The sequence below is a fragment of the Hypanus sabinus genome, chromosome 7, assembly GCF_030144855.1.
Source record: "Hypanus sabinus isolate sHypSab1 chromosome 7, sHypSab1.hap1, whole genome shotgun sequence".
Taxonomy (NCBI): Eukaryota; Metazoa; Chordata; class Chondrichthyes; order Myliobatiformes; family Dasyatidae; genus Hypanus; species Hypanus sabinus.
This window is the reverse complement of record NC_082712.1, coordinates 165,078,711-165,102,668: the sequence shown is the minus strand read 5'-3', so window position 1 is coordinate 165,102,668 and position 23,958 is coordinate 165,078,711. Positions and strand designations below refer to the sequence as shown.

The 23,958-nt window shown below is 46.7% G+C and overlaps 1 protein-coding gene across 4 annotated transcripts in view; it reads left to right on the top strand.

Annotated features, from left to right (window-relative positions):
• The window catches only part of dhcr7 (7-dehydrocholesterol reductase), a 52,298-nt gene that overhangs the window by 6,081 nt on the left and 22,259 nt on the right, over positions 1-23,958 (top strand). For 3 of the 4 annotated variants that reach the window (XM_059976045.1, XM_059976046.1, XM_059976047.1), the window contains 2 exons: positions 13,991-14,102; positions 22,613-22,835. In XM_059976045.1, coding sequence (XP_059832028.1) covers positions 13,991-14,102; positions 22,613-22,835 — 335 coding nt within the window. Of the gene's footprint in view, positions 1-13,990; positions 14,103-19,190; positions 19,288-22,612; positions 22,836-23,958 lie in introns of those variants that run through there. The other variant, XM_059976048.1, reaches the window with a different exon arrangement.

Here is a 23,958-nt window from a genome sequence, read left to right as displayed (position 1 = left end):
GCCTAACCTCAGTGGTTGGGAAACTGTTGGAGTCTATTATTAAGGACGAGATTTTGATGTACTTGGAGACTAATGATAAAATAAGTTAAAGTCAGCATGGTTTCTGTAAAGGGGAATCTTGTTTGACAAATTAGTTAGAGTTCTTCAAGGAGGTAACAAGCAGGATGGACGAAGGAGAGGCAGTGGATGTCATTTACTTGGATTTCCTGAGGGCATTTGTTAAGGTGCCACACATGAGGCTGCTTAGCAAAATAAAGTCCTCTGGCCTTTCAGAAAAGATACTGGCATGGATAGAGGAAAGGATAACAGGCAGGAGGCAGCGAGTGGGAATAAAAGGGACCTTTTCTGGTACGCTGCCAGTGATTAGTGGTATTCCTCAGGGATCAGTGTTGGGACCACAACTTTTCACATTGTTTGCCAGTGATTGAGGTAACAGAACTGATGGCTTTGTGGCAAAGTTTGCGGATGATACGAAGATAGGCGGAGGGGTAGGTCGTGCTGAGGAAGCAATGCGATTGCATCAGGACTTAGACAAATTGGAAGAATGGACTAAAATGGTAGATGGAATGCAGTGTTGGGAAATGATAATGCATTTTGGTAAAAAGAAGAAACATGCGGACTTATCTAAATGGGGAGGAGGTTCAAACATCAGCAGTGCAGAGGGACTTATGAATCCTCATGCAAGACGCCCAGAAGGTTAATTTACAGGTTGAGTATGTGGCAAAGAAGGCAAATGCAATATTGGAATTAATTTCAAGGGTGAATAGGACATAAAAAGCAAGGAGATGATGCTGAGTCTGTATAAGACACTAGTCAGGCCACACTTGGAGTGTTGTCAACAGTTTTAGGCCCCATATCTCAGAAAGGATGTGTTGCTGTTGGAAAGGGTTTGGAGGAGGTTCACGAGGATGATTCCAGGAATGAAGGGGTTAACATATGAGCATTTGGCAGCTTTGGGCCTGTACTCACTGGAATTTAGGCTGCGTGGGGATCTCATTGAAATTTACTGAATGTTGAAAGGATTAGATAGGGTGGATGTGGAGAGGATGTTTCCTATAGTGGGGGTATCCAGAACAAGAGGGCAAAGCCTCAAAATTGAAGGGCGACGTTTAAGAACAGAGTTAAGGAGGAATCTTTTTTTAGCCAGAGAGCAGTGAATTTGTGGAATGCTCTGTCACAGACTGCAGTGGAGGCCAAGTCAGGAATTTTTTTTTAGCTGGAGGGTAGTGAATCTGTGGTATACTCTGCCACGGATTGCAATAGAGGCCAAGTCCATGTATATATTTAAGGTGGAAGTTCATCATTTCCTGATCGGTCAGGGCATCAAAAGATAAGGTGAGAAGGCAGGTGTATAGGGTTGAGTGGGATCTGGGATCAGCCATGATGGAATGGCAGAGCAGGCTGGATGACCAATTCTGCTCCTATGTAATGGTCTAAACCTTTCTGTGTCTTATTTAAAAGTCCATAAGATATGGAGGCAGAAAGGTCATTTGGCCCATCAAGTCTGCTCCATCATTTTCTCACGGCTGATTTATTATCTCTCTCTCAACCTAATTCTCCTGTCTTCTTGCCCTCTCCTTGTAAACCTTTGACACCCTTGCTAATCAAGTACATGTCAACCTCCACTTCAGATATACCCAGTGACTTGGCCCCTGCAGTCATCTTTAGATCCTATGTGATTTTCAGTTTTAATCACTTTTTTTCACAACTTGCCCCATTATTTCAAATGATCCTTGCAGATGTACCCTGGGACCTGTCGTCATCCCATTTGGAATTGCATTCCCATGTTTATATTGCTTCACTTTCCCGTCCTTTAAGAAAATACCACTTCATTTCTCTGCTTTGAGTTACACCTGCCATCTATCTGACTATAGTGGTAGATTTCAGAATTTCTGAAGGCTGGAGGAATAGTCACGTGAAATGTTAACCAGTCATTCTAAGGTGAGTGTGAGGACTCCGTCGGTCCAGGTTGACCATGGATAGTGCATCCTTGCTATCTAGGTCTGAAAGCCGGGGTAGTACAATGTGGACAGCAAGCTGTTGCCCACGTAGCAAGCGCCCTCTGCACACAGCTAATAAACCCAAAGCAACAGCAGAGACTGATGCCGTTCGACATTGAACTCCATGAACGACTGCCTTAGGGGATCCAGCTTCGAATTCTTTTTCCCTCGGGGTTTACTCCCGAGGCCTTCCCCATGGGTGGGTACAGCCGCAAGGCAGCAGAGGTTTGAGATCGGAGTTTTCCTTCTCCAAGATGAGCTGCCAGCCAGGGCTGACGAACCCCATCTGCCTGAAGTGATTGGTTTTTAGGTGCCAATAACCCACCATTGCTCCTTCTACTGTTAGTAGAAAAGGTTCCGCTGGGCTTAGTAGCTAATCCACACGTGAAGGCCGGGAGCTGGACTTGGTTGTCAGAGGCTACTTGAGGTGCACACCATTGCGAGCATTAATTGTTAGTGGGAACTTGGATCCCCACTGTCACCCCCTTCTATAACAACATTGAGGAACCATCCACTCTAAGGTATAAATGTTAGACTGGTAATAAATCATCACTGTTGCAATTAAAGTCCCTTGGTACCAACTAAATCTGTCGAGTTACCTGAGTGGATGTTAACCTTGCACTCTGTGGCATGTATTGCTAAAGTTATAAACTTGTAATATAGAACAATACAGCACTATAACAGGCCCTTCAGCTTTTTCCCCATCTCACCTTAAGTGCACACCCTCTAGTATTTGGCATTCCTACTCTGACTCTATCCTGTCTCCCATAATCTTTGAAACTTCTTTCAAGTCTCCCCTCATCTTCTGACGCTCCAAGGGAAACAACTCAAGCTTGTCCAACCCCTCCTTGTAGCTCATGCCCTCTAATCCAGGCAGCCTCCTGGAGAACCTCTTCGGCACCTTCTCCAAAACCTCCTCATCCTTCCTATAACTGGCGGGGGGGGGGGGGGGAGGGTGGGAGAGGTGGGTGCAGAATCGGACACAGGATTTCAAGTCTGACCAAGCCTAAGTCTTATATGGCTGTAACATGAATGTTGAGTTTTGTTCTGTGTCCGAGAGAGTGGCTGCGTAGAGGTGCTGATATTTCCTGTGAGGTTTGTAGCTGTTTAGTTGGTGGAGATGTATGCCACGTGCTGTGGTAGTGACTCACATCTTGCTTATTTTGTGCATTTGTTCCATTCATTAAGTACACTGAGAAAGACACAACCTGGATAATATCCCTGACTAGAATTGTGAACTATCTGGATTGATACTGATCTAACATCTGGGTAGAAAAATCAAAAATACTAGAAGTACTTAGCAAGTTGGGCAGCATACACATGGGGAAAAAAATCAGTAGATGTTACAGGTCGGACTCTTCAAAATATGGCCCTGCCAACACTTTCTTAAGCTTAACATTTACCTTTTTATAATCTCCATCCCAATTCTGATCAAGGCTCTCTGACTTGAAATGTTGTTTCTGTTTCATGCTCCATAGATGCTGCCTCACTTACTAAACATTTTGTTTGTTGTTCAGAGTCCTAAGATGTACAGCTTCTTTGATTGCCAGATCTGTGTTGCATGATTCACCTTTTAGTCATGAGATTTGACAAAACACTTGGCGACGAGTTATCAGTTTTAATCTGACAATACGTGTAAAGGTATGGCATTGGAAACAGCATTGATAAGTTGATCTAGCCCTACTGCTAATCTTATCTCAGTGTTTTTGAAGATGAATACTCTTCTAAATTGCAGAACAAAACTTTTGTTCATGAAGATAGACATGTTGGTTGATTTGTTGGAAGAAAGTACTGACATTATAATCTGAGCTACAAGTAGAAACAGGTGCCATGTGTCAAAGAGTACAAGCTGATTTTGAGCCAATAGATAACCATGATAGCAACAGCACCTAAGGACTTGACTATTTTAAATAATTTTATTGAGATACAGCACGGAATTGGCCTTATGAGCCATGTCGCCCAGCACACACGTTTGTAAGTGGAAAACAAGCAGCCATCTTTCCAAGCTTCAGACCTTCCCAAAGTCCGTGAAGTACTTTTAAAGTGTAGTCAGTGAGGTAACTTGCTATATTTTACACTTTTGTACATTCTGACCTTGTTCAGATTCAAGGGTGTTGTTAATACCCCTTAAGGCCTTAAGGGTTTTAAAATGCAAAATTTCACCCCACCACTGTTCAAAGTGTCCGGGAAGCATTGCTTACCTCAAGTTCATGGAATCCTTGATAAATGGCATCGAGGCTGTAACAGCTGACAGATCATGTACTTGCCTGTCTTCCCAAGCCCTCTATTTTTCTAAGCGGCATGTACCTATCCAAGACCCTATTGTATTCGCCTCCACTGGCAGCCCATTCCATGCACTCACCACTCTGTGTAAAAAAAAACACACACACAACTTAACCCTGACTTCTCTGTACCTAATTCCAAGTACCTTAAAATTGTGCTCTCTTGTGCTAGCCATTTCAGCCCTCTGACTATCTACACAATCAATGCCTCTCATCATCTTGTACACCTCTATCAGGTCACCTTTCATCCTCCATTGCTCTAAGGAGAAAAGGCCGAGTTCACTCAACCTATTCTCATAAGGCATGTTCCCCAATCCAGGCAACATCCTTATAAATCTCCTCTGCACCTTTTCTGTGGTTTTCACATCCTTCCTGTCATGAGGCAACCGGAACTGAGCACGGTACTCCAAGTGGGGTCTGTGGGAGACCAGGGTTCGGTTCTCCCATGTGGAGGTGCTGTGTGGAGCAGACTTGATGGGCCACATGGCCTAATTCTGTTTCTATACTTTAAGATGCGGGGTCGATGGACTAGGCAGAATAATAGTTTTGCACAGTCTCGGTGGGCCGAAGGGTACTGTATGCTGTCTCTATGTGCCTCCTTGATCATCATCAAAATCGATCACTCACCACCAGTGGTGAGTAGCACCCTCAGGGCATCAGCTTTCAGACAAAATGCTGAAGCAAATCTTACTCTGTCCTCAGGTTTTCATTCAAAACAAGCTGAAAGCAGAGTTGGAAAAACAGGGTAATGACCCATGATGAAAGAGTTCCATTTAACCCTGGGTAAACTCTTCTTGTTTCTGTTGATGGGAGCTCGCTGTTCACAAATCACATGCTGCTTCCTACCTTAATGACAGCTCATGCACTTCAAACAACTTCTAGTGCTGTCTTCCAGTTTGGAGTGTCCACCAAAAGCAGAACATTTTTAATTCCAATTCCCATTCTCGTTCTGACATGTCGGTGCATGTCTGCCTCTTGTGCCAAGATGAGGCCTCCGTCAGGGTGAAAGTGCAGCGCCTTATATTCTGTCTAGATGGCCTCCAAACGAATGGCATGCATATAAATTTCTCTTTCCAGTAAAAAGTTCTTTTCCCTTCCCCTCCCCTCTTCTTCTGTTCCCCACTCCACCCTCTTACCCCTTCTCATGTGCCTTTCATCTCCCCCTGGGTTCCCTTTTCCTTTCCTTTCGCCAATGGTCCACTCTCCTCTCCTATCAGATCCCTTCATCGCCAGCCCTTGACCTTTTACCTGGCTTCACCTATAACCTTCTAGCTATCTTCCTTCCCCTTTCTCTCCCCCCCCCCCCCCCCACTTTTTTATTCTGGCATCTTCTCCCTTCCTTTCCAGTCATGAAGAAGGGTCTTGGCCCAAAGTATCGACTGTTTATTCATTTCCATAGATGCTGCTTGACCTGCTGAGTTCCTCCAGCATTTTGTGGGTTTTAAGCACGTTATAAAGCTGATATAAATGCAAACCTATTCCTTATCCTTCTGTTCAATAATTAATTTGTTCTTGCTTACTATTTCCTTTTACCATGGTTATTTTAAGCAATTCTTGATGAATGAAGACAGAACACAAAGAACCAAGCAAAGATTAAAGATGGGATGAAGATTAGTTTTATTTGTCACATGTACATCGAAACACCTCAATGGCAGACACAATCCGACTATTGTCCTGGGGACAATCTACAAATGCCACCACAATTCCATTGCCCAGAACTTACTAACCCTAACCCATACGTCTTTTGGAAGGAAACCAGAGTACACGGAGGAACTCTGGAGAGAAGGCAAGAGGATGGGGTTGAGAGGGATAATAAATCAGCCACGATGGAATGGCAGAGCAGACTTGATGGGCTGAATGGCCTAATTACGCTCCTGTGTGTTGTGACCTTAAACCAACACAGTCACGTTACAGACAGGAGGTGTAAGGTGTACTTTACCTTACACTGTAAAGTAGTTGCGCTAACCACAACGCTACTGGGCTTTCCAAACTAAAGTGGCAAAGTCCCACCTTCTCTCAACTCATACCACACCACTTGTGTCACTCATTCTTTCCTGCTTTAGCTTTTGTTTGTTCTGCCGCCCACCCCTTCCTCTGAAACAGACTAATGAAAGGTTCGTTGGGGAGTATTCTGATATAATTACGTAACTCCAGATATTAATTCAAGCAAAAGCCAGTTTTCAGTTGTTATTATAAACTGCAAGCAGTAAATTGAAATTAAACTGGCCCACACACTAAGAGATACGGTTTGCAAAAACCTGCATATGCGTCAGACAGTGGGGTTGTGTTAGTTGCCCCATAGCAATCTTGGCAACTATGGATTTTTAGGTAATTTGCACCATTGCAAGTGAGTTCAGGGAAGCTTGCTATTAGCAAAGGTATTTGAACATTGAGGTTTCTCCCAGTGTAAATATGTAACTCAAAGGAAGCATTGTCAACGCAAAATATTAAATAGTAACATTGTTTATTGAAACTATTGAGTCACCTTTGATATTAAGGGTATAAAAATGTGATGTATTTTTGGGTTTGTGAGCCTCTACCAAGAGCGTATTCAGAATGATGTCTGCTCGTTGTGTGAATCAAGACTTGTACGTATAAATCACCAACTGCAGCATCTCTCCAGTGACCTCAGTTACCAGTGTTAACTATTAACTCTTATTTCTTTCTCCACGTACCGTGCTTCACTTGCTGAGCACACTTACCATTTCTATTTTTTGGTAGTTATTTCAGATTCTTCAGTGATGTGCTTTTGTGCTACTGTGGCGACCCATTTCCTGGCACATCCGAACCGGCTCACAATTAGATAGCCTACAGGGGTTTGCGAGCACAGAGCTTTGGAGCCTCTGCGCCACGGGGGGCAGGTCGAGAGAGGCTTAAAAGTGAGGCTGAGGATTTCGAATAAAGTTTTTCCTTCGACTGCAGTTACCGACTCCGTGTCGTAATTTTAGCGCTGCATGTAGCACACCGCTACAATTGGTGACCCCGACGGTCCAAACGATTTTTGGACCAGAAATGACCGACGCCGCCTCTGTTCATGCGGTTTCGTTGAAACTGCCGGGTTTCTGGACACAGCACCCGAACCTATGGTTCCAGCAAGCCGAAGCCCAATTCCATGTTCGCCGGATCACCTCAGAAGACACCCGCTACTACTACGTGGTGAGCTCCCTCGACCAGGACACAGCGGCCCAGGTCGCGGAGTTCGTACAGTCGCCCCTGGCAGACGGCAAGTACACGGAATTCAAAGCCCTGCTCCTCAGGACTTTCGGTCTCTCACGGCGCAAGCGGGCTGCCCGTTTACTGCACCTGGATGGCTTGGGCGACAGACCTCCATCGGCTTTAATGAATGAGATGTTGTCTCTCGCCGACGGACACACACCCTGCCTCATGTTTGAGCAGGCATCCCTGGAGCAGCTGCCTGAGGACATACGCCTGCTGCTGTCCGACGCGGATTTCAGTGACCCCCGGAAGGTGGCAGCCCGGGCGGACTTGCTGTGGAACGCCAAAAAGGTGAGCGGGGCATCCATCGCACAGATCTCCCAGCCACGCTCCCGGCAGCAAACCAGTCCAGGCCCGGCCGCAGAGCCCGCCAACCCCCGGCCCAATGAACACTGGTGCTTCTACCACCAGCGGTGGGGCGCAGAAGCCCGCCGTTGTCGCCCGCCCTGCAAGTTCCCGGGAAACGCCAGGGCCAGCCGCCACTGATGGCTACGGCGGCTGGCCATCGGGATAGCCTCCTGTATGTGTGGGATAGAAGGTCGGGACGCCGGTTTTTGGTCGACACTGGTGCCGAGATCAGCGTTTTACCTCCGAGTTACGACACCTGCAGCAGGGCCCCCCCTGAGGGCCGTGAATGGCAGCACAGTAAGAACCTATGGCACCCGTCAGGTGCAGCTACAGTTCGGCTCCAGCCAGTTCACGTCGGACTTCACACTGGCCGCCGTAGCCCAACCGCTTCTGGGTGCGGATTTTTTGCGAGCTCACAGCCTACTGGTCGACTTGCCCAGGAAGAGACTGGTACACGCCGAGACCTTTCAGACGTTCTACCTGGGTGCAGCCCAGTTGCCAGCCCCTCACCTCGGCTCCATCACGCTGTCCGACAACGACTTCACCAGGGTCCTGGCGGATTTCCCTTCGGTTCTGGCACCGCAGTTCACAGCGGCCATGCCCAGGCACGGCGTACAGCACCACATCACCCAGGGACCACCCCTCCACGCCCGCGCTCGGCGGCTTCCCCCGGACAAGCTCCGACTGGCGAAGAAGGAGTTCCAGAGGATGGAGGAATTGGGGATCATCTGGCGGTCCGACAGCCCATGGGCCTCCCCCCTGCACATGGTGCCCAAAGCGACGGGAGGCTGGAGACCGTGCGGCGACTACCGCAGGCTGAACGAGGCTACCACACCGGACCGCTACCCTGTGCCGCACATTCAGGACTTTGCAGCAAACCTGCACGGCGCACGGATCTTCTCCAAGGTAGACCTCGTCCGAGGGTACCATCAAATCCCGATGCATCCTGACGACGTCCCCAAAACGGCTCTCATCACCCCGTTTGGCCTTTTCGAGTTCCTCCGCATGCCGTTCGGCCTGAAGAATGCCGCACAGACGTTCCAGCGGTTAATGGACGCGGTGGGACGGGACCTGGACTTCGCGTTCATCTATTTGGATGACATCCTCATAGCCAGCAGCAGTCGTCAGGAGCATCTGTCCCACCTCCGTCAACTCTGCGCCCGACTGAGTGAGTATGGTCTTACAATCAACCCCGCCAAATGCCAGTTCGGACTCAATACCATTGACTTCCTGGGCCACAGGATTACTAAAGACGGGGCAACCCCTCTGCCCGCTAAGGTAGATGCGGTCCGCCACTTTCCCCGACCCACCACGATCAAAGGCCTTCAGGAATTCGTAGGTATGGTCAATTTCTACCACCGCTTCCTCCCTTCAGCTGCCCGGATCATGAGCCCCCGTTCGCCCTGATGTTGGGTCCGAGCAAGGACATTACCTGGGACGAGGAGTCCGCCGCCGCTTTCGTTCAAACGAAGGAAGCTTTGGCGAACGCCGCGATGCTAGTACATCCCAGAATGGACGCCCCTACCGCCCTCACAGTGGACGCATCTAACACGGCAGTCAGTGGGGTGCTGGAGCAACTCATCGCAGGTCGCTGGCAACCCCTGGCGTTTTTCAGCAAAAACCTGCGGCCACCTGAGCTCAAGTACAGTGCTTTCGACCGGGAACTGTTGGCGCTCTACCTGGCAATCCGGCATTTCAGATACTTCCTAGAAGGTCGGCCCTTCACCACGTTCACGGACCACAAACCGCTTACCTTTGCGTTTACGAAAGCGTCTGACCCCTGGTCGTCCCGCCAGCAACTCCACCTGTCCTACATCTCTGAATACACGACGGATGTCCGGCACGTCTCGGGTAAGGACAATGTCGTGGCGGATGCGCTCTCTTGCCCTACCGTTCATGCCCTTTCCCAAGGGGTAGACTTTGAGGCACTGGCAGAGGCGCAGCAGGCGGATGAGGAGATTCCGAGTTACAGAACCACAGTCTCCAGTTTGCAGCTCCAGGACCTCCCCGTGGGCCCGGGTGAGAGGACCCTACTCTGTGACATCACCACCGGCCAGTCCCGTCCCGTCGTCCCGACAGCCTGGCGGCGCCGTGTTTTCGACTCCATTCATAACTTGGCGCATCCCTCCATCCGGACAACTGTCCGGATGGTTTCCAGCAGGTTCGTTTGGCACGGACTCCGCAAACAGGTCAGTGAATGGGCCAAAACGTGCATGCACTGCCAGACGGCCAAGGTGCAGCGGCACACCAAAGCCCCACCGCAGCAGTTCCATCCCACCCACCGGCGTTTCGACCACATTCATGTGGATATCGTGGGCCCCCTGTCAGTGTGTCGCACGGAGCGCGGCACCTCCTGACTATCGTGGAGCGGTTCACGAGATGGCCAGAGGCGGTCCCGCTCACCGACACCACCTCCGAATTTTGCGCCCGAGCCCTGATCGCCACCTGGATATCTCGCTTTGGTGTACCGGCCCACATTACTTCCGACAGAGGCGCCCAGTTCACCTCCAGCCTGTGGTCAGCTATGGCCAGCCTTTTGGGGACTCAGCTGCACCACACCACTGCCTACCACCCACAGTCGAACGGGCTAGTGGAGCGTTTCCACCGTCACCTGAAGTCGGCCCTCATGGCCCGCCTGCGAGGAGCCAACTGGGCGGACGAGCTTCCCTGGGTCCTACTCGGCATCCGCACAGCGCCCAAGGACGACCTGCACGCCTCGTCGGCCGAGTTGGTATACGGCGCGCCCCTGGTCGTCCCCGGGGAGTTCCTACCAGCCCCAAGGGGGCAAGAGGAAGTCCCGCAGCAGTCCTGGGCAGACTATGCGAGAAGCTCGGTAACCTGGCCCCCATACCCACTTCACAGCACGGGCGGCACCCAACCTGCGTACCCAAAGACCTACAGAACTGTAAGTTTGTGTTTGTACAAAGGGGCGGGCATCGGCCACCGCTGCAGCGGCCATACGAGGGGCCGTTTATGGTGCTCCGGAACAACGGGTCCACGTTCGTGCTGGACGTTGGGGGGAAAGAGGAGGTTTTCACGGTGGACCGCCTCAAACCGGCCCATGTGGACCTGGCGCAACCAGCCGAGTTTCTGGCACCTTGGCGCAGAGGCCGACCTCCCAAGCAGGTTCTGGCCCAGACTGTGGACATTGGGGGGTGTATCGCCGGTTCTGGGGTGGGGGTGGGGGCGTTATGTGGCGACCCATTTCCTGGCACATCCGAACCGGCTCACAATTAGATAGCCTACAGGGGTTTGCGAGCACAGAGCTTTGGAGCCTCTGCGCCACGGGGGGCAGGTCGAGAGAGGCTTAAAAGTGAGGCTGATGATTTCGAATAAAGTTTTTCCTTCGACTGCAGTTACTGACTCTGTGTCGTAATTTTAGCGCTGCGTGTAGCACACCGCTACAGTACAATACTTTGGTATGACATCACTTGTTGAGCTGAAAAGCCACTCAAACAGGGTAAGGACTTGCTTTGGGTACAAAAGTGTCCCCCCTGACTGGGAGTTTGAAGAGATTTGATGTATCACCAACGACTAGCAAATTCCTACTCATGCACCAAGGTTGTCAAGCCAAGGAGTGGTAGTGGGGACAAGCTCCCACTACCTAAAAGGGCACCTCAAATAGCCTCTGACAACCAAGTCCAACTCCTGGCCTTCTCGCGTGGCTTAGTATGTAAGCCTGGCGGAACTGTTTCTACTGACAGGAAAAGAAGCGAAGGTGGGTCCTGGCGCCTTAAAACCAGTGCTTTGGGTAGATAGAGCTCGTCAGCCTGGGAAGGCAGTCCATCTAAGAGAGGGAAAACTCTGATTTCAAACTTTCGCTGCCTTGCGGCCATACCCACTCATGGGAAAGGCTTCGGGAGTAAACCCTGAGGACAAATCCGGAGCTGGAGTCCCTAAGGCAATCCGACGTTGTCTTCAACCTCATTCTGGCAACTCCTGCTACGTCACTGGTGCCAAGTTGTATTAGCCCTTGCCCTTCCCTTGAACAACATTGGTGGCGTGAAAAGGGGAGACTTGCTGCTTGGGCATCAGCTGGTCTTCCATACAGCCTTGCCCAGGCCCGCACCCTGGAGAGGACACTCCAACGTTGCCTCACCGCAACACAGACTGAAGCAAGACTTTTCACGCGCAGATCCATGGTCTTGCGAGACTAACAGATGCCATCACATCACTATGATCTATGCACTTAGTGTCTGTGAGCTTTGTGGTGATTTGCCCACGATATGACGATATGACTGAGGCTTTGGGCCTACTCTAGCTGCTCCAGGATTCAGATCTGTGGACACAATTTGGTTCAGATTGCTGTTGTTTGCTTCTATTATTTCAACGATTTGTGTTTTTTTTCTCTTTCTCTATCGGGTGTTGGTCTTTTTTTCTAAATAAATAAATAAATAGAATTGGATTCATTCTGGTTTCTTGCTTTGTGGCTGCCTGGAAGCAGACGAATCTCAAGGTTGTATTATTTATACATACTTTGATAATAAATATACTTTGAACCCTTTGAGAACATTCTAACTGGTTGCATTACCATCTAATGTACAGGATTGGAAAAAGCTGCAGAGAGTTGTAAACTCAGGCAGGTCCATCATGGACACTAGCCTCCCCACCAATGAGGACATCAGCAAAAGGCAATGCCCCACCACACAGGGTATGTCTTCTGTCATTGCTACCGTCGGGGAAAAGATACAGAAGCCTGAAGGCCCACATTCAGAGTTTTAGGAACAGCTTCTTCTCTACAATCAAATTTCTGAATGGTCCATAAACACTATCTCACAGTTTTACTCACTTTTGAACTGCTTATTTTTTTCAATATATTTCTTATTGTAAATTATTGTTTTATGTACTGCTGTCGCAAAAGAACAGATTTCATGACATGTTAATGATAATAAACCTGATTTTTGATTCTGTTTGTTTTCCATTTATTTCAGGGATATTGACAAATATATTTATCCGTCCTTAATTGCCGCTAAACTAGGGGGCTCTTAACATGTTGGTGGGTCTGCTGTTGCATCATAGCCTAAAGGATGTTGGTGTACCAGATAATTTTTATTATGGAAATCCAATCATTAACAAGAATAACCTTGTTTTTTTAAAAATTCTGAAGTAAATTACTGACATGAATTAATTTAAATATTTCACTTGCCATGATGGGATTTAAGCTCCTCTCCAGAAAATAGTCCAATTTTTTTTGTTGCTTGTCCAATAACTAATCCTCTGCCCAACCATAAAGATACAAATATCTACAGATGCAAAAATGTGGAACAAAAAAATACAAAATATTGCAGGAACTACAGTAAGTGGGTCAGGCAGTGATTGTGAAAGCAGAAGAACAATTGACAAATTGGGCTGAGACCCTACACTGGGCCCTGAAACCATCCTTTGGTCTCCACAGATGCAACCTAACCCACTGGGTTCCTTCAGCAGTTTGGCTTTCACTCTACTCAACCATACTGATCAATATCTCCCATAATAGGTTATCCACACCACCCTACCTTCCTCTGTTGATACTGCCAGCTGGTCATCCAGCTAATGACTGCAGTCCCATCTTCTTCTCTACCATACCCCGATCTTCTCCTCAGCTGTCGCCACTTTCTGCAGCGGTGTGGAGCTGTGAAGGAAAGGCTCCATAGTGCAGGATGCAATGGACCCAGTGCTTCTCAGATTATTTGAGTCTTCCCTTTTGGGGAATTGCGATGTTGGTGTCAGAAGCCTGACGACACCTGCTGGCTGCCCAGCACGAACCTCGCTGGTGCAAACCACACATTTCACCTTATGCTTGGATGCCCACAATTCACTAATCCTATGTGAGAGAAAACCGGAGCACCCAGAGGAAACACACACAGTCACGGGGGAGAACGTACAAACTCCTTACAGCCAGTGGCAGGAATTGAACCCTGATCTTGCAGCTGGTGCTGTAGTTGTCTTGCGCTAACCACTATGCTGCAATGACGATCAATTATAGATTAAGTTCAACTGAGCATTATGTTGTACTGTGTCTCAGGCTGGTCTTCCACTGAATCCCTCTTACATATCGAATTAGCGATCACAATGACCTGTTTATGCAACAAGCTTCTGAAGTTGTTGTGAATAATAACTGTTTCCACGCAAGCCAACCTTCAGCTCTCTGTCCTTCTTTAACAGGCACCATGATAACTACAGAGTCTTCAGCTGCTGTGAAAAGGCAAAGGAAGGATTCAGGAAACGGAGGTGATCCAGATGAGAAGAAACACCTGGGGCAATGGGGCAGGGCCTGGTAAGAAAATGTATATAATAGTCAAGCATGCAGGAAATTTCTGAGACTGTGCTCCCTGGTTATACACTCTCTCACTATCAAATTCATCCTCTCTACGTCTTCTCCATCCAGACCTTTCAACCGTTGCCTCCAGACCAGTGACACAATATGTAGAAGGAGATGTGTTATTAACTTCAAACTTTCTGCATAATCACTCAGAGTTGACCTGCACGTGCATGTAACAAGAAATGTGTAATAACTCATCTCCTTTTACCTTAGGCCACGAACTGATCAATCACCCATCTGTGGACATTTTCTGGAGCTCCAAGAGCGCTGGACTAAGTGTGTAAATGTAGGAGGGGCCTATGCTGAAAAATAAATGTGCTAGGTTTTCTAAAATTGATTCCTTCTACGTTAGGCCACAAACTTATCAATCACCCCTCGTAATTTCTCTTTCTGGTTTAAAAAAAATCTCTCCTCATACCCTCTTGTTCTATTCCCCGCTCTGCCCCTTATCTCTTTCTTCTCACCTGCCTGTCACCTCTCCCTGGGTACCCTTTCTCCTATGGTCCACTCTCCTCTCCTATCAGATTCCTTCCTCTCCAGCCCTCTTACCTTTCCTACCCACCTGGCTTCATCTATCATCTTCTAGCTATCCTCCTTCCCTTCCCACACCTTTTTATTCTGTCGTCTTCCCCCTTCCTTCTCCGTCCTGAAGGGTCGAGTGTTTTTTTTTCATAGCTGCTGCCTGACCTGCTGAGTCCCAGCGTCTCGTGTGTGGTGCTTTCAATATTCGATGACTGGAAGTACAGGCCCAGAGCTATCAAACACTCCTCAGATATTAACCCTTTTGTCCTTGTAAACTTTCCCTGAACCCTGTCCAACCCAAGACTCTGCTAATACTCAGGTGTTTTATTGTCGGAACTAAGCACTTCAAATATAGCCTCAGGCCTTGTCCAGTGTTTCTTTTTTTTTGGTATCATTGCCGTCCAGCAAGCAAACTGTTATTTGAAAGTTAACCTCACAAATGTAATGAGGAATGAAGTGTGAAATGAGTTTGATATAGTCAGCAAACAGAAATGATCAATCTATTTCAGCTCGTCCATATTCCAGTAGTAGTGTTTTTGAAAACCCTACGGACAATAAAGGGATGTTGCTGGAATGGGAGGACCTGAGGAAATATTGAAATTGTGTAAGACATTGGTTAGGCCAAATTTGGAGCATTGTGTCCAGTTCTGGTCACCTACCTACAGGAAAGATATAAATAAGATTGAAAAACTGCAGAGAAAATTTGCAAGAGATGTTGTCAGGACTTGAGTTATAAGGAAAGGCTGAATAGGTTAGGACTTTATTCCCCAGAACTTAGAAAGCTGATTTAATAGAGGTGTACAAAATTGAGGGATAGAGATAGGATAAATGCGAACAGGCTTTTTCCACTAAGGTTAGGTTTGACGAGACCTAATGGGTCTAACATGGGTTAAGGGTGAAAGGTGAAATGTTTAAGGGGAGCTTTGTCACTCAGAGATTGGTGAGAGTGTGGAACGAGCTGCCTGTGGAAGTGGTAGTTAAGGGGTCATTTAAGATAGGTACGTGAATAGGACAAGTATTGAGGAAAATGGTCTGGTGTAGGTTGGTGGGACTAAGCGATGGTTGGAACTAGAATGGATCGGCACAGATTAGAAGGGCCAAAGAGCCTGTTTCTGTGTTGTAGTGTTCTACAACTCTGTAGTAGGTCCTTCATTTCCTCAGTCCTATGCTAGAAACGTTCATGTCTGCTTGAGAGAACATTTGGGACCTCGGTTTGCTGGAGGAACTCAAAATTAGGCAGCATTTATAGAGGGGAATAAACAGACTGTTTACTCTCCCCCACCCCTATCTGGATGCATCCTGACTTGCTGAGTGGCTCCAGCATTTTGTGTGTGTTGCTCAGGATTTCTTGCTGCTGAAGCTCTTGTGTTTGGGACCTCAAATTAACACCTTACCCAAAAGACGACACCTATGTGTTGCAGCACTTCCTCAAAATGGTGCACGTTAGTTACTGCCTGTTCCACTGCTGGGCAGAAGTGAAGATCTTCCATCTCCCTGTCCTTGTCCACACAGGTATAAAGTTCCTCATTGCTGTTACACAATTTATTTTTGAACATGCAGGGTTGTCAGCCCTGAGCTGAATCCCCAAACTTGGAGAATCTGTGGATTGGTGGCCTCTACCCTTTGACCTGTTTGGCATGGGTGACCCTACTAAGAGTCAAAACACAAGGTCCTGACTCCAGCCAATGTAGCTTTTTGAGACTTCTCCTTTTGAAGATGTGCACATGATGAGAGGTGCCCTTTCGTAGATGCCCTTAATCGTGTGGAGAGCTGAACCCAAGATGGGACTGGCTGAGTCCATCAATCCCTGCAGCCTTCTGTGTCCCTACGCGTTGAAATGCCCATCCCGGCCCACGAGGCAACCGGCTTGCCACGGTACATCTGGAGAAGTTTGTCAGAGTCATTGATGACATGCCAGATCTCCTTAAACTTTAAGGAAGTAGAGGCACTGGGTCACCTCCTGTTGCATGTCACTGCTGGGCCCAGGATAGATCCTCCCAAGATGTTGACACCCAGGAACATGAAGACACTCACACATTCATTCCACCGCAGCTCCTTCTACTCGGGGGGTGGTATGGTAGTGCTGCGGTTAGTGTAACACGATTACAGTGCCAGCGATTTGATCGAGGAACAAATGACCAACCACTCAAAGTGTTTCATCACTGTGGATGTGAGTGCTGCCGGGCGATGGTCATTAAGGCAGCTCCCATTATTCTTCTTAGGCACTGGTGTAATTGTTGCAATAATGTATAATTAGTACATTAGGCAGCACAAGCTTGTTGGGCCAGAAGGACCTGATCTATAGTTTTCATGACTCTGTGACTCTAAAATTGATTATCACATAAAAAATTTTTGAGAAAATGAAAAATAATCATTTCCAGTCTTATTGGGCCATAAGATATGGGAGCAGGGCTAGGCGATTTGGCCCATCAAGTCTACTCATCATTTCATCATGGCTGATCTATTTTCCTTCTCAGCCCCAACCTCCTGCCTTCTCCCCATATCCCTTCATGCCCCGACTAATCAAGAATCCATCAAACTCTATCTTAAATATACCCAAATACTTGGCCTCCACAGCCACCTGTGGCAACAAATTCCACAGGTTCACCACTCTGCCCCAATAATTTCCTCCTCATCTCCATTCTAAAATGATTTCCCTTTATTCTGAGGCTATGTCCTCTGGTCTTAGATTGCCCCACTGTAGAAAACATCCTTTCCACAACCATTCTGTCGAGGCCTTTCAACATTCGATAGGTTTCAATTGCATCACTTCTCAATCTTGTGAATTCCAGTGAATAGAGGCCCAGAGCTATCAAATGCTCTTCATATGATAAGCCTTTCAATCCTGGGATCATTTTCATGAGCCTTCTTTGAACGCTCTCTGATGTCAGCACGTCCTTTCTTTGATATAGGGTCCAAAACTGCTCATAATGAGGTCACACCAGTCCTTTATAAACCCTCATTGCATCCTTGATTTTATATTCTAGTCATATTCATTGAGGAGTACTTTTTTGGCAGAAAACTAGTGAGAATTCCCTTTCGCTTCATTAGCCTTCATAAGACCTGTTCTGCCCATTTTGATTTGTAGAATAAGTACAACTAAACACTTGTGTAGCTGTGATTACACTGTGTAACTAACCAGGTATCTGTCCAGGCTGGATAGACAGGACTTTAATTTTAATATTTCATTAAACAATAATTGCCTCCGACAGCAAGGTAGCTTCTCATTGCTGGATGGGAGTTGGGATCAATCAGTTCTGTAGTTAATCTTAAAAAAAAACATTTTCTGGTTCAAGTGAGCCAAAAAAATCTCCAAACTATGAACAACGTATTCATAAATATAAAGTTTTGTTTTAAAGTTGATATCTTCAAACAAATAATATTACTTAATCCTGCTCAAATCATCAGTGTTATCAGTCTGCATCCTTGGCAGTGTATTTAACTAGTACATTCCTATTCTTTAAGCCATACACTATCTTTTACTATTGTTTAAGCAATGCAATGGTCCTGATGAAGGATCTCGACCCAAAATGTGGACTATCCATGTTTGTAACTCATGAGATTCTGCAGATGCAAAAATTCCAGAATAGCACACAAAAGTGCTGGAGGAACTCAACGGGTCAGGCAACATCTGTGAAAAGGAATATAGCTTTGGTGTTTTGGGCCAGGACCCTTCAGGGGTCTGTTGCTGAGTTCCTCCAGATAGTTTAGAGTGTTGTTCTAGATTTCCACCACATCTTCCATCACCATAATGTTACCATTGATTTAACTGTATAAGTGTCAAGCTAGTTTTTTTTTAAAGTAAGATTTTCCAAACAAAGCAATAGCTAAGGAGTTTTGTAGTTTTGTCCTGTGGTCACATAACTTCAGCCTGAGGGACTGGAATCCTCTTCTTACCCTAACAAGTGTACACTCTGTACACAGGTGTGAAAAATTTTTTTTTTAAATTATCATGAACATTTATCAAAACAGCAATACGACAGTACAAAATAAAACTCAAACTGGTTGAATGTTCAGTTTAATCTTCAGATAGGTTTTTTTTAATCTTTTCTACAGCCGCTATCAGAGTTTGAAGTTTGCATTGTAAATACTTCAAGGCACTGAAAAAATGTCATGGTTCTTTGTAATGTACTTTGATTATCTTGCCAACCAGTGCTTCTTGTTTTCACTACAGTTCATTCATGCTTCCTTTTGGATCCGTGTTTTATTGCTGCATGTTACGAGTTCGGAGGGCTTGAGTCACAAGGAGAGGCTGGACAGTCTGAGGTCTTCTCCTCCTCCCCTCCCCCCAGAGCATAAGAGGCTGAGGGGTGACCCTAGAGAGGCACCTAAAGATCATCACCTGGCATTGGAGAAGGTCGAGAGAAAGTTAGTCATAGAATAGAACACGACAGTACAGAAACAGGCCCTTTGAACTGTGTAGTCTATGCCAAACTGCTGATCTGCTTAGTCCAATCAACCTGCACCCTCCAGACCCCTCCCGCTCTGTTGGTTTCTTTCCTGTAGATAGGTGACCAGAACTGCACACACAAATTGGATCTCACCACAATACTCTGTTACGTATCCCGTAACTGGATCACTTACCAGCAAAGATAGAGAGGTCCGCTGAAGTCTGATGGTACTATTTTTAAAAGTCTTTATTTATAAAGGGACACAAAAGTAAGGTTAATGCAAACATTCAGATAATATACGTCGTCAATACTCAATCTAAAGCGCGGGTATAGTAATAATCATCAATAAGAAATAGTTCTGAGTCCGATGGAAATATAAAAGTCACTCAGAAGTCTGCAGGCTTTTTGCCTTTTGGGAACCGCTGGGTTTCATGTGTTGGAGAGAGAGAGAGAGATTTCTGGTGAGAAAAGAAACTTGCCAGTCTTTTTGGACACAAACTGTTGAATCGGGAACGTGGGTTCCCCGTTGTCAGTTCGAAGTCCTTTTCGGTGTTATCAGCCACTCGTTTCCTAGGCCAGGGGAAACGGACCACACGTGGCTTCCGAATGGCTTCCCGTTATCACGGGAGCGATGAGCGATGGTGTCTCCTTCTGTTGCATCGCTGAGAGACTGCCCCCTGCAGCCTACCTTTTATCTGGACTTGCAGGGTTGTAGATGTCAATCAGGGTGGGGTGATGCAATCCCCCAGCCCACATTGCCTGAGGGTGTGCACGTAGCCCAGCCCACATTGACCTGAGAGCTGGCACGTAGTATAGGATCGAAATTCACAAAGGTGTCTCCAGGAAACAATGGCCAAATCCGTTGCTTTCTCCTGCTGAGGATTCTGTCTCATTTCCTGGGTCCAAGACCCAAATTAATAGCGATCTGGCGATTCTCAAAAAGGAGGTGGCTGGGATCATAACAACTCCAAATTGGAACTCAGCACCAACATCTTTTTAGCTTCAGCATAATGTCCCAACTCATGTCCACAGGAGTTGATTTGATTTATGAAGGCCAGTGTGCCAAAAGCTTTCTTTATTACCCTTTGTGTCCAGGAGGTATTTACTACCAAGTCCCCTTTTTTTTGGGACAGGTTTGTGATAAACACACAACTGTTGGGTAAACGATACTTCGTGTTTGTTGACTGCAGGTCATGGTCTCTTTTTGGGGCTTTGCAGTTACTTGGTGGGTGGCGGGCGTGGACGCTTTTTTGCTGAAATGGGGAGGGAGGAGTGTGATGTCTTCCTGCTGCTTTCAATGGGGGAGAAGGGACTTTGGGGTTCTAACGTTTTTCTGGTGTTCATTCTTTGGGGTTCTGTTTCTTGTGGATGTCTACGAAGGCAAAGTATTTCAGGTTCTATACTGTATACATTTTCTGATAATAAATGGAACCATTGAACAACTGGATATAACTTCGCCCTCTGTTATTGATGCATAACACACTTTGTACACTGTCATGGCAAAGCGATCACTATTCAGTTCTTTTGTATCTCAGGTTTCACAGACCCCAGTGAAATCCATATGTTGACCCAGTCCTTCTTCCCCATTTCCCTTTGCTATTTAGTCTTTAATTTATTAAACATTGTGTTTCATTGGGAGCAGGAGTGCAGCCTTAGTCTCATGTGAGAGAGAGATTGCCTACCTTCAAGCCAACTGGAATACTGAACAAGCAACCAGTGTACTGTCACCCACGAAATGGTACAAAACTGTTGCTATGGGGAGGACGATGGGAGGGAAAGAGATCAAAATCACTCTTATCTTTGTAATTCCACTATTAAAGTGACAAATATTTTTATTTGCTGCGTGCACATACCAAAATGCTGGAGGAACTCAGCAGGTCAGGCAGCGTCTATGGAAATGAATCGGCGGTTGATGTTTTAGGCCAAAACCCTCCTTCAAGACTGGGGAGGAAAGGGGAAGACGCCAGAATGAGAAGGTGGAGGCAGGGGGCTAGAAGGTGATAGGTGAAGCCAGGTGGGTGGGAAAGGTAAAGGGCCGGAGAGGAGAGGAAGGAATCTTTTGGGGGAGGGGGGGAAGAGGGTGAACCGTAGAAGAAAGGGAAGGAGGAGGGGATCCAGGGGGAACTGATGGGCAGGTGAGGAGAGATAACAGACCAGAGTGGGGAAATAGAAGAAGGGGGAGAAGTTGGGGAAAATCCTCTTACTGGAAGGAGAAATTGATATTCATGCCATTAGGTTGGAGGCTACCCAGATGGAATATAAGGTGTTGCTTCTCCACCCTGAGGTTTGCTTCATCTTGGCACCAGAAGCTGTTTTTTTTACTGTACAGCACACTACCAGGCCCTTTAGCTCACAATGTTCTTCTATCACTCCCCTGGCAGTGTGCTCCACACACCCACCACCTTCTGTGTAACAAGTCTCCTCTGAAAATCCCCTGTGCTTTCCCCCAGTCACCTTAAAATTATGCCCTCTTATATTAGCCATTTCCGTCCTGGAAAGAAGTCTCCAGCTGTCCACTCTGTCTGTCTCTGTCCTCTTATTCTCTTGTACACCTCTGTCAAGTCACTTCTCATCTTCCTTCACTCAAAGAGAAAAGCCCTAACTCATTCAACTTGTCCTCATAAGCGATGTTCCCTCTAATTTTTGTTTTAACAGCTGCGCAGACCAACTGTTGCTCTGATCAGGAAGTTTTTACTGAAAAATGCACGGCACTTGAATAAAACATTATATAAAGGAAAATTCAAGCTGCAAGACAACAAAGGTTATGTACTGTGTAGCCACGTACTTGTGCACTTTGGAGAGAACAGTGCTTGTAAGCTATGCCCTCTAATGCAGGTAGCATGCCGGTAAATCTCCTGCACTTCTCTAAAGCTTCTGCATCCTTCCTATAATGAGAGACCAGAATGGCACACAGTATTCCAAGTGTGGTCTGACCATTTTTCATGGAGCTGCAACATTACCTCGCAGCTCTGGAGCTCAGTGCCACTTGGTGGCGTGGTGTCATCAGCGCTGGACTTTGGGACGGAAGGTCCCGAGTTCGAATCCAGCCAGCTCCCGTGCATGCTTTCCATCCGTGCTGGGGTGAATGTCGAGCTAGCAACTCGACCTCATAAAAAAAGAAATTGCCTGCTACAGATACATCAACAGCAAAAACGTCGATAGCCTGTGCTCTCTTGTGAGTTGAAGGGCATTTCTTCTTGAACTCAGTATTGTGTGCTTAATATTTCAGTTACCTTTGAGCAAGAGTGTGTGTGTGTAATCTAGTTTGATTAAGCATTCTTGTTTATTTAAATAATTACATGTTATATGTATGAAAATGACAATTGCATATATCATCACAGTACCACGTGATACATTCATGCATGGCTTAAAGATAAAGATGGACCTGTATTTCTGATTCCCATGTCTTCCATTGGAATACTGTAATGTTTTGAAGTTACAAAACAAATCAATGATGAAAGCCAACACACTGTATGCCTTCTTAATCTATAAAGTACATTTGCAACCGAGAATCCACCTTGCAGTCTTGTATCTGTGCTTTTGTTTTTGCAGGGAGGTCGACTGGTTTTCCTTGGCATCTGTAGTCTTCCTGCTCCTGTGCGCCCCATTGATTGTATTCTACTTCGTGATGTCTTGCGACCAGTTCCAGTGTGCTCTGTCCGGTCCTCTTCTCAGTGTGTACTCTGGCAAAACCAGCATCAGTGACATCTGGGATCGAGCACCGTCCTTCAGCTGGACAGCTGCTAAAATCTATACCCTCTGGATATGCTTTCAAGTAAGATTCTGGATGTTGGGCCTGCAGGCTCTTAAAGCTTTGTGAAAATATGTACTTTGTACAGTACTGCACAAAGTCTTAGGCACATGTATATAGCTAGAGTGCCTAAGCTGTTAGCATGGTACTGTAGTCATTTTATGTATTGCACTGTACTGCTGTCACAAAGAAAGCAATTTCATGACATGTGAGTGATGATAAACCTGATTCTGATATGGGTCTCAGTTGTGGACTGAGAGTAGGGAGAGGAAAATCATGGTTGGGAAAAGGTGATGGGAGAGGGGAGGCAGTGGGATGCACCAGGGACATGCTGAAGTTCAGTAATGAGCAATAAACCAGTTGTTTGAATGACCTTGCCTGGTGTCTCAGGGCTACGTGTGTGTGCACCTGCACTATACCCTGCCCCCGGCACTGCTTCTCTGCCACGTGTCTCGTACACCTCCCTGGGTGCTCCACCCTCGCCGTTCCTATCCCTTGCTTCCGGCAGATTTACAGGCTACCCTACAATTGTCAAATACAGTACTGTGTGAAGTCAGGTACCCTAGCTATCTATGTGCCTAAGATTTCTGCACAATACGGTGTATTGCTGCATTGACAGATGTTGCTATCATTTCTTTATCATCCTTATGCATCAGTGAGATTAGAGCTGGAGGCCATGGGTTAACTTATTTATTTATTGAGCTACAGTACAGAATAGGCTCTTCTGGCCATTTGAGTCATGCCACCCAGCAATCCCCTGATTTAATCTGAGCCTAATCACAAGACAATTTTACAATGACCAATTAACCTACCAACCAGTCTGTCTTTGGCCTGTGGGAGGAAACCGGAGCACCTGGAGGAAACCCACGCAGTCACAGGGAGAACGTACAAACTCCTTACAGGCAGTGGCAGGAATTGAACCCTGGTCACCTGTACTGTAAAGCATTGTGATAACCACTACTCTACCGTACCGCCCCAGGGATTAAGGGTGAAAGGTGGAAAGTTTTTAAGCAGAGCACGAGGGAGAATGTCTTCACTCGAGGGTGACGAGAGTGTAACAAGCCATCAGCAGAAGTGGTGGATGCTGGTTTGATTTCAACATTATAAGCCCATGGATGGGAGGGGTATAGGTCTTGGTGCCGGTCAA